Source organism: Centrocercus urophasianus, unplaced genomic scaffold, assembly GCF_019232065.1.
Source record: "Centrocercus urophasianus isolate 14NV4802_14NV808 unplaced genomic scaffold, USGS_Curo_1.0 seq_16, whole genome shotgun sequence".
Lineage (NCBI taxonomy): Eukaryota > Metazoa > Chordata > Aves > Galliformes > Phasianidae > Centrocercus > Centrocercus urophasianus.
In genome coordinates, this window is record NW_024884711.1 from 16,184,219 (window position 1) to 16,203,238 (window position 19,020).

Here is a 19,020-nt window from a genome sequence, read left to right on the forward strand (position 1 = left end):
CCCTTCTAACCAAAATACATCACTTATTCTAAGCCTATGTTTTCAGAATTTCAGATTGAGTTTTCTATATTCCATTGTTGGAGTTGCAGAAGGAATGGTCGCCAGCTGTGAAATTCAAAGCAGTTAATTATGGTATCTACAATAAATGGAAGATGTGTACAATTAAGTTTAGGTATTTTCCTCTTGTTGAAATGCATACAAGACTTCACAGGCTTCGAAGTTCACAAGAGGCACAAACAGTAGTATCCTTCCTGAATTGTGATCCATTGTAACAGTAAGTTGCATAAGAATTCATGTTAGAAAGGCTGTGTTTATCAAAGTCTCAGGTTCTCAAAGGCTAAATTTTATTTCAGTATTTCAGAATTAAAAAACAAAACAAAAGCAAACAAAAATCAAACAATAAGAATAATAAAATAAAAAGCACAAAAAATATCTAGAAATGGATTGTTAAATATTCATTGTCTGTTGGCATTTTGAAGCTTGTTTGCTTAAAATTAGAAGGCATAACTTAATAATATCTGAAAAGGAAGTATTTTTAATCATGAAATTCTATATTTAAAGAAGCTTTTCAAAAACTGATTAGTACACATCTCAATGAAAGGAATTTACTTATTGAAATAAGATTATTTTATTGCAAGTACCAATCAATCATTTTTACATTGTTTTCTGTGTGCCAGTGCTAAATAACTTTTGACACTATTGATCTGCAAAACCAATCTGATGTGAACAGTATGTGACAGAAGTTGTTTGTTATTGAAAGGCAGAATTCTGTCCCAGAATAGCTTGTCATCCTGGGGAGAGAAAATCACACAAAGTAATTTTACTTGTATCATAGCTTTTTTTGATGAGGACTGTGTTTCTGACAGTTGAGTTCATGTTAAATGTGAGCAAAGCTTTGTTTATGCATGCATGTCTTCAATGGGTTATGGACCTGAAGTTCTTTCTTTGGTGGCACTGGTTTTATCTAATTAAGCAGCAGTGAAATAATTCTAATACAAAGCCTTCAGAAGAAATGCCTTGGTATGTGAGATAGTTTATTAACCATAAATTTGAGGAATTGCTGTAGTTTAGCAAGTTCAAAGTAAAATGTCAATTGTGTTATGTATATTTATGAAAATAGAAAATTTGGGCTTGCTCTACTGCTTGAATATAACTGTGATGAATGCTATATAGATAGATCAAGGAACCTTTAGTTTTTGAATTTGTGATGAATGACTACATATCAGGCTATTAAAACCATTAGGCAGAGTCTTTTGAGAAACAAGAGCAACCAGAGGTTATACGGTGCCTCAGGCTAGTGCTTCTCAACTTTTCTGGCTTCCACAAGGTAGCTATTAAAGAACCATAATTTATACAACTTGGTTCTAAAATAAGACCCAGCAAGGTGGGCTTTAAAGGCTGACTTAATCATTCTGTTACTGTACATACAATTCTCTGATTTGAATTCTTAAGCCTTTGGAAAGCATAAATCCCTCCTTATATATATATATATATATATATGTATATATATATTTGTCTCAGTATACTTATCTGCTACCCAGTCTCCTCAAGATGGAGAAATTAGGCAAAGAAAATATTGCTGATTAACTAGAGCTTCATGAATGTTGTTGTCTGTAGTGCAAGTATGCCTGTTTTGCTTGTTTGTTACAGTGTATTACATTTGTAATGGATGTCATGTTTAGCTTGCATATGGATGAGGAAAACAACATAAGAAAGGGCTGTTTGTCTGCATTTCTTGGCTGCTACTCTCTGGTTCCTTGTCTTTGAAAGGAGCAGGTTGGCTGCTTCTGGGAAAGGAACACAGTCAGCAGGGTCAGCTAGGTGGGGAGGGAAAGATGGAACAGTCTTCTATGCCCTAGTGTAGGGAGGGGGGAGCTTCAGAGGTGGCAGGGTGCAGGCGTACAGGTGAGCTTCAGCACTGAAGGAAGGGTTGTCGTTTTAATAAGCCAGAAGAGACTGGGGAGAGCTCGTTGTAAATCAGTGAAATTTGGACTAGAGAGCAAAATAGGAAGAAAAGAAGTCTGAAACACAGTTGGCACAGGGGATGTTTCGTTTCAGTACTGTTTCTTTTTTTTTTTTTTTGCCCTGCAGTGTACTTTTTCCTAGGAAATCTTAATCTCCTACATCTAAAAAGTTTTTATGATCTAATGAAAACTTGTTTAAGAGCTTGAGAACTTTTGATTTCTTTAAGGAAAAAGATCGAGTGCTTCTCCCTATGGTTTGTGGCCAGGCTGCAACAATTATTCTGTCCTTGAAAACTGAATGCAACCATAAGTAAAGCTGGGAAATAAAAGGAAGGAATCTTACTGTCAAGACAAAGCTATTGTCTCCAGGGCAAAGCAAGAGTATCTACCTTTCAATTATGACAAAATGTATTAATTGAATGTATTTTCATACCTTGTCTCAAATTTATTTCTGAAGGAGTAAAGTTTCTATTACTAAATATTGAGCAGTGGTTTCAGATAATTCAGTAAACAACATTTCAAGATGGATATGATTTTATCATTTCCATGAGGATCATTAAGACCGGTTTCTGGATTAAATCACCTAGCTCAGGGTTGGCAAATGGCTGCTTGTACACTACAGCTTGGGACTGTGCTGTGTCATTGGCATGAGGCCTGGAGAATCCAAGTGCTGGCTGCAAGAAAATTCAGCTAATCTGGGACTCTAGAGGCCCTGGTTTTTCTAAGAACCTGCTGCATGCCGATCCCACAGTAAAGTGGCAAGCTGCTTGGACGCAGTTTTCATCTCCTGTTTATGAACTGTTTTCAGATCCCTGCCATCCTCCCTCGTCTCTCAGAGTAGGGCTCATGTAGGGCTGGTGACATCAGACATCCAAAGCTGCTGATCCCACTCTGATCCTAGTGGATGAGAGGAGGGGAATGAGACTGCATTTGTTAACATGTATAGAAATGAATGTGGACTTGTTACCCCCAAATGCTGTATCTGTAAACAGTCTGTGTAGCAGCTATAGTTTTCATCTCATTTCTGATTTATTCTGATTTTTCTTTACTAGTGAATCATAGCAAGCATGCTTCACCATTACTGTATTTCATTGTTTAAGCTGGAGAACAAATTTAACATAGTCACCATAACTGAATTTAGTGGCATATGCCACAAACAGTGAAAAGAGGCAGTGGTGGGGGTTTGTTACTTCTCATGAACGTGTCCAAAGGGTGAAGGCTGGTTGGTTTTGGTTTTTTTTTTTGTTTTTTTTTTTTTTTTTCAATGTGCATTTAATGATCAACACAAAGAATACAAAAATGTCTTGGTAGAACATTTTAAAGGAGTCACTAGAGAAGCATCTGGGAGCCAGACTTTTCTTGTGGAAACATGCCAACAACTGTATTGTGTTTCCTCTCACTAAAGCAAAGGAGGCTGAAATGCTTTGTCTTCTGTGCCTTTTGGAGTAAAGTCATTTCTGGAATCAGACTATAAATTTGAATACTTTAACCCTGCAGATTATTAAAGGATATAATGTGGTTTAAATAAGATGCTTTCTTTATGATTCTGTGTATGTAAATATTATGTCAAGTCACATTTGTCAAAATTAGGGGTATGTAATTTTCAGAAATGACTTTTAAATTTAGATCTTGCTGCTGATCAATGAGTATGGGAAACTTTACTTGACATCTAAAGACTTCTTTCTCTGTAGCAGATAAATTCAGGCCTGAGAACTGTAACTCCTGTACATGGTTGTCAAATAACACTATACTACAAAGTTATAATGTATGGATTAGTTAATTAAATACTCAATTGGTAGACGTATTTATATAGGGAACTGTTTATGTTTTCTACGAACATTTTAATAGCTACTACGTTTATTTTAGCAAAACCTTTATTAATAAAAGTTTATAAAATGTCATGTTGAATGCTTAAACTATTTACATAACTAAGAGCTATTATGGGTTAAGAGAACAAACTAATTTAGTTACAGTGAATTCACATAAATCTTTACAATGCTTATATATAAGAACAGAGTTATGCGCATGCACATGTATTTAAGAAAGCAGTTTCTGGTGCAAATTCCTGCAAACCTACAACACAACTGTGGAATCAGTTTCAACAATATTATTTTGTCCAATAATTGCAACTGTTTGCAATTAGAGAGGAGGGCAGGTGAGGGAGCATTTTTTTGTTAATTAGCTAAATAGTGTGAAGAGAGTGTAGAAACATCAGAAGTTGAGGCTTATTAAGAGAAGTATCCTAAAATATTTTATTCCTTCTTTAAATGTTTTAAGTATGGATTTAGATAAGACACCTCTTGCCTGGATTTTACAGGCCAAGTTTGAGGCTTTTGGAACATTTTTAGAAGTGGAGCCAGAATTGCACTTTTGTTGGACACTGTCATAAAACCTTGCCTTCAGAGATCCTTCTGCTTGGGCATGGAAGTTATCTAGGCTCTCAGTCGAAAAGCATAGGTCACATTTTAAAAGTGCCTACTCTAACTTAAGGACTTTAAGAAGAGCTGGATTCTGAAGTTGCTTATGAAATCTTGTTTGATGATCCATCAATTTTTTTTTCTGTTTTTCGGAAGTCTAAGAGACTTGATTTATGAAACTTAATTCCTGAAATAATTAATTTTAAATGCTTATTAGTGGTGAATGTAAATGCAGGAAAAAAAATATTAACGACTTTCTGGAAGTGGCTCTCTATAATTTCTTCTTTCTTCATTATAATTATTGTATATATACCCACAATTGAACTTGCTTGCGATGACCTTTATCTTTCCTCTTGAGAAGAATAACTATTATCAGGTCTTTCTTCATGAGAAAATAAAAAGGTCAGCGCAAAACTCATCCCTTATTTCTATGCAGTGCACATTGCACTTCGGCATATTTGTATTGAATTTTATTAATAATAATTCGATCATTTTATCAAATAAATTTTAGTATTCTAGAATTAGGAATTCTAGATGGTCTGCTACATACTCCTGCTTTTTCTGCCTTCTTCCACCTGCTCTTCTCCTGTGGTTACTGTTGGTCTAGCTGAGGTTTTACGTATTTCTATTCCTCCTAATCCTGTCAGCCTAGCTAATTTTTTTTCTCTATCTTTAACCCTAAATTTACTAATGGCTATTTCTTCCTCATCTATATCTAAGACGACAAACAGAATGTAGAGAATGTAAATGTGTTGTTTTTTTTTCCAGTTGAGATTTTGAATTATTTGTTGTTTGGAAGAGTATTGCTAGGGACAGAATGACTGGGTTGATTCAGCTGTCACTCAGAATATGACTGTGAATGTTGCTTATATGCAAAGTGAGCTCCAAACAGGCACTCCAGGCAGGAAGCTGAGCTCATGAAATCTTAATATATTCATAATTAAAACCAGGAATTGCCTGTACCTCTGTGGATTTTTCAGCTGTCCTAATGAGTATATTCCGTTCTGTCATTCAGGTGACTGAGCATGCTTTTCCTTCAGTAGTGATATTTGGTTCTTAAAGCCTGAAGGGCCTTGTGAACTCTTGGAAACAACAGCTCTTACTAACCAACAACCTTTGTGTTTGGCAGTGGAACAACAAATCTATGAGCTCTGCAGAGGGACATAGTCTTCATGCAAATTGGTTGTGGCTGCAGAATGGGGCACAGGCAGGAAAGCAATAGGACTGGGACAGAGAAAGACAAAGTGCTGACATATTCAGGTCTCAACAAGTAGGGGAGATAAACAAAGCAAAGCATGGTCCCATGTTTCATGAAGACTTTGTGAAAGGGCATATACTAGGGTAAGGAGACCCAACTGCTTGTGTTAAGACAAAAGTAACATTTAACACTGCACTGTGCAGCAACCATGGATGACCTTGCCAATAATGCTTGATTTTTTTATTTCCTCTTGTGTGAGAACAACTGTTTTTCTTCAAAGGAACAAAATGTGTTTTTTGATCTCTTAATCTTCATATTTTTTTTTGCCCTAAAACTTTACAGTAAATACTTTCTGCTAGAAAAACCTTCTCCTTTTTTTTTTTCTTTTTTTCTTGCCGATAAAGTGGTGAGTAGTCATAATATCTTCCTGCTTTTATAGAAATGTTTTTATAATTTGGTGCCATATTATGCTTTGTACTGATGAGTGTGTATATGATAAAATAGGAGAATGCAGTGCCTTTTTCACCAATGTGTTTAGAGACTTCACTGTTCTTTCCTAGATTCTCTAAATTTCTTCTCTCTCTTCACTGCTCCACTGATTATTCTTCGTAGCGATAGTTGATCCAAAGAACGTACAGAAGACTAGGGAATTGCAGCCTGAAGTTGCTTGTCCCGAGTAGTATTTTTTTTTGTTTGTTTGTTTTGTTTATTTCACTCTTGAATTTGGCAAATGTTATGCCTCCAAAATGCTTTTGTTAGGAAGAAAATGTACCAGCTTTTTGCTTTTGAAAAAACCTATGAAATATGCTTAGGTTCATTGGTTGGTGTCCCAGTAAGAGAATTTTTTTCAGAAAATCTAGAAGTGACATTCCAGGTTGGTGTTGGTGATATTATTTGGTTGATGTTAGGTTTTTATTATTATTATTTTTTTTTAAACTGGCATCGATCCTGAGTTTATTTATTGCAAAGTCTGCTAATCTTTTAAGGACCATGAGTTAGCCTTCCAAAGTCTTCTCAAAAGGGGGCAGTGCTTCACCTTTAGCTGAGTTAACAGTTTTCAGATTGCTTACACAATTGGGAGAGAAGGTGATGTAAATGAACACCTTTTCAAGACACAAGAAATGCAGTTGAAAAAAAAAAATGCAGGATTTCTCAAGAAGTTTAGGAAACCTTACATCCGGAATCTTAGCAAGACCTTGATAAAATGGAGTAATGAGCTAATCCTGTTCTATGAAGTCATTAGTTTATGCTGTACTATACATAAGACATTTAACTGCTGAATGGCTTAGGTTATCAGAGTGGAGTACCAAAAGAAGCCAAACGTTTCTTAGAGGCTTGATCTAAATTTCAGACCTGGAGCAGAATGTTAGATTAAACACTTTACAAAGGTCCATTCTATCCCAAACTGTTTTGTGATTCAGCTTTCACTTTGTACAGCCAGTGACATTTATTTAAGGCTACTGGGGGGTCAGTGCATTGTTTGCTGATAGGACAAAAAGAGCAGTGCATATACTCAAACTTGCTAATTCTGGAATTTAGGTAGTAGCTATTTTCAAAGAACAGATTATAACTTGCACAGAGAGTCAATTGAAGCACTGTCCAAGTTAGCTGTTAGTATATTTGAATGAAACTTTTTGCCTCCATGCTGGGATCAGTCTTGGATCATGGGATGGAAGGAATTGGGCCTGGGGATTGGCATTGGTTTTGTTCTCTGTTGAAAACAAAGCATCTTGGTACTCATCATATTTTTATTTAAAATATGTTTTTATGTTATTCATGACATAATCAATATATTAAAAACAATATCTTTCTGTATTCTGTTTCAGTACAGTTCTGTATTGGCTGTATCCTTTTGTATTTCTTGAGTCCAGTGGTGACCATTTCCTCAGGTGCAAATTCTGCTTCTGCTCGTACTTTGATGTCACCTCTACAATCCCTGTGCTTAGCCTTTGTCTGTGGCCCATTTGTGTCACTGTCTTTGCTGTTACGTTACTGAAATCAGCTTTCAGTCCAGTTTGGGGCTACTCTCTACGAGCCGTTGGGTAGTAACTAGCTGACCCATAGAAGTAGGATTGGAATAAGAATTGTCTCTCTTCTCTCATAAAGAAATAAAAATGAGAAATAAGAAATTATTGGATTTATAGTCTCTTCTCTAAATAGCCATCAACTTTTTTTCCACTTATGTCACCCTCCTGGAGGCATTTTCATTCCCAAACTAAATGCCTCGTTGTAATCAGACAAAGCTTTAATAAGGTGTCTGTTTTTCCCTGTATTTGCTGCAGCTAAGGTCTCACAATGTGGCTGGTATCACCTTCAGCAGCCTTTTCCAAGCTATTGCATTTGTTTATGGAGTGCATGAGGGGTGAAGCAGGTTACTGGGGATGCAGGGTAAAATGGCAACAGGTTGTGTGTAAATCATCCAGTAATTTTCTCTCTGGTGAAAGCAACCGGACCCTGGGAATGTCATGGAGCTGAGTCAGGGGAGGGTCAGTTTGGGCATTAGGAAAAGATTCTTTGCTAGGGAGTGGTGGATGTGGAGCTGGCTGCCCAGGGCGGTGGTTGTGGCACTGATCTGCTGGACTTCAAAAAGCATTTGGGCAGCTCTGAGAAATATGGTTTGAATTTGGGGTGGTGCTGTGTGGAGCCAGGAGTTGGACTCCATGATTCTTGTGGGTACCTTCCAACTTGGGATAGTCTATGATTCTGTCACATCCATGAGGAGATAAGGAGATATTGCCAGATCTGTGGCAATGCCATGGGATTACCAGAACTAGAGTTTTGCAACTTGAATTTAGGGGCTACAGAGTGGGTGAATGTGGAATCTAAAAGATGCTAGAAAGGAAAGTCCATGCTTCTATACACACTAAAGTAAATAAGCCTAGGGTCTTGTACCTGTGGATGATCTCTAATATATCAAGCTGCTTCGGCTAATGCCCACTAAGAATTTGGCTGAAGCGTACAGGCATATGCAGGTGTGTATATGGTGAGAGTACTGTGGAGGCCCCTTGCTCCTGAGGCTGGGGAGCACTGTGCCCTGAACTGCTCAAGCGAGGCAGTGTGCTGGCCTTACACAGGACAGGGTGTTAGCTATTTTTCCTTTGACCCCAAGTGGTTTCTAGCCCTCACTACTATTGCTGGTAGAAGATGTCAGTTTGGCCAAATTATAAAAAAGATTTCGTGTACTTAAGTTTTGTGTTTATTGTTCCTTCTTCAGGATTACTTAAATGCTTTTTTGCCAATAATCTTGTTTGTAAGAAGCCAGTTCTTGCTGTTTTTCAGATTTACATAGCTGGATTGATTTATGTTCCTTATTAGGAAAATAATCCATCTTTTATGGGGTTAGGTCAATTCATGAAATAATAAATCAGAGAGAGAAAAGGTCTCAGCTGTTTCCCATAATAAGCATTTATCCATGTTTGGAAGCTCTTGTTTACTTCTGTACAGAGTCACTATTTGGTAAGGAAAAAGCAGTGTGGAAGGGTAATACTCTTCATGTTAATAAACTCTTTTATCTTTTTCTTACACAAAGCAGTATGGAGCCATGATGTTCCATGTCTGCAGAGTTCTTCATGTACACACCTTTGTATTTGCATGCATGTCTGTCATCCCTGCTGAATATGATAGTAAAGGCACTGTGATTTTTAAAATTGATTATTTAATAAAACAAGTGTTTTTGTGGGAGCTTGTCTTATAAGACCTGTTTATGTGCTTATAACCTTTTGACACCACAGTGAGATTTCAAATGAAGACATATTAATGTGCATTACAAGCGTATGATTGCTTTTATCATTATGAAAGAGATGAAAAATTAGTTCACTGCAGTAGTTTTTATCTTAACCGATCAAAGCATCTTCCAGTGATGTTTATAACAATATGTGATTGGAATAACAACTTCACATGTTGTAGAGTTCCATGCTGCAGCCGAGAGGCATGTAAATACAAGCTGCTTATTTGCAAGAAGCTTCCAGATTTGCAATATGATTGCTATGGAAACCGCACAATGAAAACCTTATAACCATCTGTGTGGTTTGGAAGATACTGCTGCATAGCTGAGCTGTTTTTGTTTACTGTTATTCAAGTGTTGAATAGGATATATTAACCCACAAGCTGGAATTATCCCAGGTATAAACTAATGCTATGCAAAGGGAATGTCTGTCTCAGAGATGAAAAAACAGTAGAATACCATTTAATAATGTTATAAATTAGTGTATGGTATATGAAAATGTTTAAGAGGTGTGATGGTAGAGGAAACTGTTAAGTTTATGCATATTTATTATGGGGATACCACATTCCATTGAAGGAATGCATTGCTTGAGCCAAGTTCTAATCCATTTTTTACTCAAGTAGTCTGATTTTTTTTTTCCCTTTAAGAAAAAGAAATTGGAAGAAAAATCAATGGCTTAATGTCAAAAACTCAGTTAGTGTAGTATTCACTATTCTATTTTAAAATTGTGTGAATGATAGACTCATCTATGGTTGGGTATTTATTTTTCTGTTCCTTCTTCAGATTCAAATAGGTAAATTATTTTGAGCATCTTTCTGGGACTAACTGGAAATAAATAAATAAATATAGTGAATTCCTCGTTTCACTGTCAGTTTAAAAATTTTGGGGGTTGTTTGCCATTAGGGTCTCTGAGAGTGAAATGTAATCTATATCTCAAGGGCCAGATGTTTGTTCTTTGGATCTCCAGCTCTGGAAGAGTTTTAGTTTGTTTAGTGTTGATTGCTCTCATTTTGACATAATGAGAAGATAGAGAAGAATGCTATCTTACTGTATTGGTGGCAATGGTGTGGAGAAGAAAAGTACTGTACCAGATTATTTTAAAGGTCTTCTTGACTCCTCTTACATTAGGGAACTTGACTCCTCTTACATCCTACAAAATGTGACTGGCAATGGAATAATAATTCCTGTGGGTGGTGTAATTGTGGTATGGAAGCCATAGAATGACAGTGCCTCCTAGTGCTTTGGATAGCTTATAGGGATGTATTTGTGTCATTTGTACTCCAATTCTAAGTGCTTAAAACAAACAAATGAGTGTACTTGGAAATGTGCCACAAGTGGTCTGCCAAGTGAGGGAATACATTTAAATGCAGTAAATAGTTTGGAGTGTTTTGTGTTGTACTGCAGCTTTAGATTTTCCCTGTTCTATCGTGTTGGTTTTGTTTTTTCTTCTTGTTTGGCTCAAATAATAGTTTATATTCATTGCAACCAGACTTTTAGCTAGTAAAGAGTCAGACAGCAAAAACTCTCAGTGGCTTAGCAGGGCAGAAGTTCAAAGCTTTTTGAATCTCATGAAGTAACTGTCATACTTGTAGACCTGCGTATGTAAGTTAGCAAACAATTATGCATACTTATTTCAACAGGTCTACTCTTGTGCTTTAAACATCTGCTTTAATGTTCACACAAACAGTCTTGTGGGTAGATTAAATTTTACAGCGCCAGCAATCCTTTGAACTTTGATGTAAAATTCACTCTTTGTCAAAGTAGAAAGTCGAATTACTAAAAGTTTCACAATAAGGAGCATTTCTAAAGTTGAGTGCTGCATCTGTTGTCTGTTATTAATAAACTATCAAAATAAGTTGCTGAAACATACACTGGTATTCATGCTTCTTTTTAAGACATAAGATGTGATGAGTTGCTGTATCTAGTAATTCAAACATATTAAAAGTCCAATTCTTGTTTGAGAAGTGGATTTATTGGTATATTATTTCTTCATTCGTTCAACAACTTTTGGTATAGTATAAGGGCCAAGATGAATGTGTTTCTACTTTCTTATGACCATGAAGAAATAATACAACTTAAAAAGAACTCATGGTTTGTTCCCTGTTCTGCCTCATTGACGAATTGTTGACTGCGAGTTGTGCAGAGCAGGTCTTACATCCCTGTGCCGAATGGAGTGTGAATTTCCTCATGTGAGGGTGTTGGGGTGAAAGAATTCCCCTTCTGTGTAAGATAAGGATGGAGTACATTAAGAAATTGCCTATGGGAATTTCATAGAGTGTTCCAATCTTGCTAGCCAGGAAACACGCTTCAGTATAGATCACTGCCAGGGTTCTTCTTTTCTTGTCTCTTAAATTTGAAATAAGTTACTTGCAGTCTGGTTTGCTTAAAACCATGGTTAGTTGCAGTAGGCAGAGCACTGAATGCATGGCATCTTGTGGTGCCTGCATTCCCATCGTGAGGGTGCCTAGCTAGTGTGTGTGTGTGTGTGTCTGATGGTGCTGAAGATGTCCTCTTCCTTCTCTGCATACTTCTGCATTGAACTGTCTACTATATATGGGCTGGGATACTTTTTCACTCCTCAGTTTCCTTCTCTTCATCCTGACAAGACATGTATATAACAGAATAGGACTCTCATTCTAATTTTCTTGGATGACATAAAAACAGCAGAACTGGATTACTGTATTCAGAGCGGACTGAGAAGGAGAGCGTGTTCACAATTGAGATTTTGAAAGAAAACTTTTGGAGTATTTGGATGGGTGGGTGGGGGAAACCACAAAAATAACAACGCTCCAACTGCTGTACAAATGCAAAATAGTAAACAGGGCTTATGATCTAGAAATGTAGAGTGTGGCTTTCAGACTAATGTGGGCTGTAATTCCTGTCAGCTGAGGTGTCCCTTCAGTTTCATTTGCAATTGTGTTTTGCAGAAGAAAATGCTCCTCCAAAGGCTGAAATGCCAAGGAAATGGAGCCAGGAGAAAGTAGACGCTGCATCAGGTAATTAAAATCTTTCTTCTTTATTTTGTATGTGTACTTTCTTTCTATCTTTATTTTCTTTTCTCTTCCTCTGCTGTTTTAAAATAATGTTTTTATAGCTCTTCTAAGCTGTTTTTTTCACCTGGGTGTTTGATGGCAGCAAAACTGCTTAGCACCACTTAGGATGCATGAAAACCACTTGAGAAGGATTTATAAAGTAAGCCAATTTATACAAGGTATTCCTTCCTGAATTACTTTGTAATGACTCAATTAGCTTTCATTTCTGCACAAAGGAGATTTAGTTGCATAAATTAGCTTATCATCATTGAGGAAGTGTCACAGCTAAAGGACAGTTTATAGATACAACATGCAGTTGCTGTCAAACCTATAAGAATGTAATATAGACATCTGTGTATACTTTGTGCTTGAGCAGAACAGACTTCTGCCATTCAGAGACTAACAGGGGACAACAAGTTGCCCAAGGGACTGGCAATGTAGACATCTCTGAAAAGGTCAACTTGACACAGGCTCTGACAATCGACCCAAAGCTCTGTCTTCTTTGATAAAAATCAGATAAACTTAAGACCACTAATTGATCTGCAGCCTGTTTAAATGTTGGCCATGCATATCTTCATTGCATATGATTACCACAGAAAGCAAATGAATTGGGTAAGAAATGCCAGAGTCCAGTGACAGCAGCATAAAAATTGGAAAAGGACACCAATGCCTAGGAAGGCTGTGAAGGATATTCTCTCAGCTTTAACTTGGCAAACTGCCCTTGTGCTAATTATCTCTGGGACTGGAAAAATAACTGCATACACCATGTAAAGTCTCATGGCCAGACAACTTTTCTTGACAGAAATGTATTTCCAGTTATGCTTAAAAACAAGATATATATGTGCTTCAAGGGCACGGACCTTTAGATAAACTATTGGTGATTTGACACAGCAAATAGAGAAGACTTGCTTCTTATCAGACCTTGCACCTTTTTGAGATCTGCTGCATTGTAACTGTGACCTGCATTGACATGCAATCTAGTTCACCTTCCCCCATCGTTCAAAATGCACATCATTCTTGCAGGGCTGTCAAGGAAAGGGTGGACAAAAAGAGTTCCTTTAGGAAGTAGGTCTGCAGTGCTCTTCCTGTTTCAGCGTGTGGAGAGGAAACAGAGGCCTGATTTCCTGACCCATACAGGAAAGCAGGAACAGGTTGCTGTGAAGAGTTTGGGGTTGCTTTTCTTGGAAAGGAAGCAAAAGCCAAGTCATCAGATGCTGTTAACATTGTGTTCTGCTAAAAACACGTGTACGACAACACGACTCATTACAGCTTTAGCATTTAATACTCATTTAGACGTTACTGTAATTATAAAAGTGCGTTGTCATAGTAGAGCATGGGGTCAATCCAATTACAAACTTGACAGCAGCATTTTTTCACTAATAGATCATCTTGAAGTTTTAAGTGATGATACTTTTAAGAAATAAAAATCTTAGTGCATTAATTTCTTACAAGTTTCAATGAGCCTTGTCTGTCTTGTTAGTGTTTGCACAATGTCCTGCAGAATATCTGAACAGCTTTTCCCAGATGTCAAATTAATTTTCTGGTCTTACTTAGTTCAAACTAGTAGCACTGGAAATCAATTGGACTTTTAGGGTGGAGTTGACATAAGTAAGATTGGCATTACTGAAATATCTAACTATATTCAAGAGTATTTTATATTTTTGCATACTGACAACACATACATTCTTACTCTTTATTTATTGCCTATCTTTATTAAACCTGAATATCACAGAAAATCTTTTGCAAATGTCTGTGAGCTCAGCCAGGTGAGAGAAAAAGGTTTTTGTAATTTTTAGTCTGTGTTGTCTCAAGGTAGGTACCTTGATTTCAAAGTGGCTAAGGGACAGAATAAGGGAATAAAAGGAATAGAGAAGGAAAATGAGGAAGGTTATGCTGAACAGGTTGGACTACATAGGTGGTAGAGTGAAATCAAAGCAAACCTATGTGTTCCTTCATTCACAAGCAAGATGAAAGTAGGTGATGTGGACCAAGTAACTCAAGGTTACTATTTTAGTATAGATTATTAATTTGGACGCCATCACTGGTAAAAGGGAAGTGAAAGTCAGGCACATCTGTTTTTATTCTAACGTTTTCAGTAGTGCATTTCCATGCTTAGGCTGTAATTCCAGATTTTGTTTTGGTCAGTGTAGTTTTTTTTGCTAACTCTGTGCTCAGAAATGGCAAGTGCCAAAATTGGCATGAGAGAGGGCGTCGGGAAGGGTCAGCTGCAGTTGAACTGGCTAAGGCTGCAGTGGGTCAGCACACTTAAAGCTTGAAATATGTACCAGATTTTGTTCTTTTTATGTCTATTGAGGCTGTTAGTATATTCATACAGTTTTGTTCTTCCTTGAGCAATCTGTTGGCATTTTAAAACAGCTTGCAACATCCAAAGTCCATGTTTGAGAGAGATACTTTTCAGACTTGTACTATAACTCTTCACCTTTCTCTCTTTGAGCATGCAATGTTAGATGCCAGTATTTTTCAGTCAAATAAGCAGTGTGAGCCTACCATTAGGAAGGCCAGCAGTGGTTGCCTCTTAATCTGTCAAATAAACTCTTTGTTTTCATCACTACACTGGCCAAAAATATCTGTTGTTCTTTTTGCTGTTACTGGCAAGAAAACAGAGATGGCAAAAGAAAACTCCGAGGAATTCTTTGTAGAAGAGTTTTGGAAACTGTTGGATAGTTGTTTGTTCAGATAACTGTCCTGGAATGAAAGAACTATTTCCTTGAGAAACAACTTATCCAAAATCCTTCTCAAACATTTCTTGTAATTGCTAATATGAAAAGCCATGAGTAGGTAAAACAAACTGCCTCATTTGCTCTACCCTGCATTTAAAAAAAAATAATTCTTTTTTTCATATATTTTTCACATTTATAGCCTATGTGCCCATGCCTTCCAATGTTACAGACTTCTGTTTAGCAGTTAGCACAAGCCATTTTACAGTGCAAAAGAATAGGATGTAATTATGACAGAGTAATTCCAGCAAGTAAAGACTTTTTGAATTTGAACTATAATTGGTGCTTATGTTCTTGATGCTAAATTTACCAGCTGCTTTCATGCACTCCTGTGTTTATGAAGGTCTACATGATTTCATCTCCATATAAAAAACAAATTTTTTCACTGAAGTCCTGTGGTTTTATTTCATGCAGTTCTTCAGATGCGTTCAAACAAAATGTGGTATGATCTTCTCTAATCAAGAGAGGGATGAAACAAGAAAGAATGGACTTGTGTTTTTAGTGAAGTTTTTGCAGCTTTTTATTATTGTTGTGTCTCTGAGTTTGTGAAGCACTGTGAATCATTTTATGAAGTGTTATGTCCTTTAGACATATGGACTCTGAAGTTATGTTTACGTTTCATGTTTATGCCTGTGTAACTTGTTCTGGTGGATGTTAGAAGCTAATTCACAACTGGGAACGCCACTTGTTTGAAGATCGGTGTAGTTTTTCACAAACTCACAGTGGCACTCCCTCTCCTTGGTTTCCTTTCTGTGCTCCTGGTGTATACCAATTGCTCCACGACAGATGTGTATTTCTGATATTAGGAAATCTCTGTCAGAATTTGATTTTGCATTGAAGTGACAGAGCTATGGTTTATCTTTGGGCAGCATCTTCAGAGCAGCAATAAGCCTGTTTTAAAACACATCTTTTCCAGTGTTGCCATCTTATTAGTTGAGTTCCTTTCTTGCTTTAAGGCTTCATGAAATGCTCGTGGTAAAGATGTAGGGAGAGATGTACCTTGCTAACTGTGACAGCTACTGTGTTGCTGGTATTCTCCTTGTGATTCCCATTAGTGCGATACCTGCAGTTACTTCAAGCACTTAAAAGGTGATAAAAAGATCAGTGTGAAAAATCACGATTCATTTTAGTGCAACTCTGATTAAATACAAGTACTGATTAATGTATTTTAAATTCAGATCAGTAAGACAACTGTTGAAAGATTTGTAAGGATGGAATACACCAAAGCAGCTCTTTAGTTTTTTGGGTTTTTTTTCCTCGCTTGGGTTTACATTATCTTTTCTGAGATAGAACTAGGAACTGTGGTCAATGCTGAATCAAAGATCTGGGGAGATAATCAGATTCAGAATTTATTCGAAATTGATTTGGTGCTGATCATTGTTACTGTTTTTAATTGTCTGATGCTAAATTGGTGAATAATAAACTGATGAATAGGAAGGGCCAAAATTTGGAGGTGCAACATTTCATAGTGATTCTATCTGAATATTATTCTCTCTATGCATTTTACAGTAATGGAATTCCTTGTTTCTGAATAGCTGGTAGCCTTTATGACATGTATATATTGGTGCCTTTGATGTGATGGCAGAAGTTGTGGGTTGATAGTCAGAACGCCCTCTAGTGCTATCTGGGGAATGGTAGCTGCTTATCATCAGCTTGTGGAAAATTAAATGGTGGCTACCTTGCATAGCGGCTTTAAAATCAAAGTTGTGAACGTTTAGCCGTATGGCAGAATTGTCATTAAAACAAGATGTGACAGAAGACATACTGAAATGGATAAATAGAAAACAAGCTCTTCTGGCTCATACAGAGAGTGTTACAATTTAAATCAAAGTATATGTCAAAATAGGGAAAAACACAAATTGTGTGCTACTGTATTTTACTTAGTGTGACACTTCATCTCACTTGTTATTTGATATTTTAGTGGGGTTTTATTCAGTAATAAAGTGAACCAATCATGATTAAATTGTAAACTATAAATAATGGTGTAGAGTGCTAATGACATGCAAATGTAACGGGTATATGTTGAAATAACCAGCAAGCCTGCTGTTCCAGGATCATATAACAAAACTAAGATGACAGCTTTGATCCAGCCAGTTCAGTGATATTTATGTTATCAGAATTAGAAGATAGCTTTCCAGTGATGTAAATTATTAGTACATATACATTCTGTCTGGTTAGTGTATACATAATGTAACTGGTCATCTTAGTGGTATTGCTTACATTCTTTTTGCATTGACTCATCGCACTCGATCCTCATGGAATTAAAAACAGGAAATAGTTTGCAGCGTAACAGAAGCTCCCAGTGTATTTAACCGTGTGTAAGTGCTGTGTTTCAATAGATGTACTCTGTATTGTAAGTATATGACAAAGCATTTATTACTGTGTTATTGCCATATTACAGAGCAAAGAGTGCTAAATAATCAATCAGTTAATGGTCTGTATGGCAGCTTGAACACAGCACATCCATTGTGCTTACACTGTTAGAAGGATGAGTTTATGACTATAGTGTAGTTGCATGTTTAGCCAGAGCCTAATGTCCTAAACCGGAGCTGACACAAATATTTTTAAAATGCAGCTTCAGCAACAGTCTTAAAGTTCTGCAATATTTCAGAAAGACCAATCCAAGATTATCTAAAAGGTTCTCAGTGAAGTTATTCAGTTTTGTTGGAACAGAATTGGCAGGGGGAGCGTATCACAAAATACTTACTTTGGCTTCCTTTTGCAGATAGTTATTAATTATACCCCAGCATTTTTATCAGTTTCAAGCTGAGATAGAATAATGGCTTGCTGGAAGTGTGTGAGTAGAGGAAAACTGGCTGCTTTAGGTGCAGCTGTGAAATGCTTTGAGAACCTGCAGCTACATGTTTCTAAGTCATACAGCTGTTGCCAGTGAAGGGCTTGCACATTAAACTTGTTTTCCAGTTGCTTTTGTGGTATGAAGGAGCTGTTTCTTCAAAGAGGATTAAGAAATGCGTGCTAATTAATTGCATTGTAGTATCTGAAGATTTAAAGAGCAGCGCTAGTCCCTCAATCTTTATCCGTTGTAATTAGATGTCGTTTTCTTTGCAGATGGCAAAAATACCGATTATGCCAATTTCTATCAGGGTCTGTGGGACTGCACCGGAGATGTACCTGATGAGCTGACATTTAAGCGTGGTGATGTTATCTACATTCTCAGCAAGGTACAGCATGCTACTCAGGCTAAGTGGCTGTAAAAAGAGGGAAGCACAGAAGGGCACATTCCCACAGTTCTATGGGGGGAAATTGGCACTCCCTTTCAGATCCTTTGTTTGCAATCAGATATTCACTGCAATTAATTATTTGTCAAATGAACTATAATCATATTTAAAACATAACCATGTAACAGGAATTAACTTAAAAGCATGTTTATTTACTTGTTAAATCTTGGCTACCGTTTGTTAACTAATTTAACAGGAGACAATGTGCTCTCTGCTTGTAAAAGCTAACCTTGTAGAATTTTAAAATTATCTTGTATGCTATGCTTTTCCTTTCCTGTTTTATATCTGTGAATTTTGGGGCATCTTGCTAGAGTGTTTTGTTTTGTTTTTTAAATTATGTATATATATTGTACGTATATAGCAATTGTTCAGACAGCTCAGATTCTGAATCTGTTTGCTCTGGCACGTTTGGACAGTTTTTAATTTACTACCTCCTTAGTTGCAAGGCAAATGACGAATACAATTCTTCTCATCTGAAGCAATGATAAGCAGTATAAGCACAAAATTTTATTTTACATTCCCGTTTCTTAATTTCTTACTTTTTCCCGTAAAAAGAAAACGAAAAAGCTCTCCTAAAGTACATCAAAGTGTACTTCTAAAATTTCATTTAAGGAAATTTCTCTTCCCCATTTGAAAAAAAAGCTGAAGTTTCCTAGTTTTCATTAAAAACCTGACTTTAAATACATATCTCAGATGTAATTGCCATTC

General features: G+C 36.7%; 1 protein-coding gene across 1 annotated transcript in view; it reads left to right on the forward strand.

Annotated features, from left to right (window-relative positions):
• SKAP2 (src kinase associated phosphoprotein 2) overlaps positions 1 to 19,020 on the forward strand; it is a 108,925-nt gene that overhangs the window by 80,965 nt on the left and 8,940 nt on the right. Inside the window, exons 10-11 of the mRNA XM_042817166.1 lie at positions 12,231 to 12,299; positions 18,143 to 18,255. Coding sequence (XP_042673100.1) covers positions 12,231 to 12,299; positions 18,143 to 18,255 — 182 coding nt within the window. The remainder of the gene's footprint in view (positions 1 to 12,230; positions 12,300 to 18,142; positions 18,256 to 19,020) is intronic.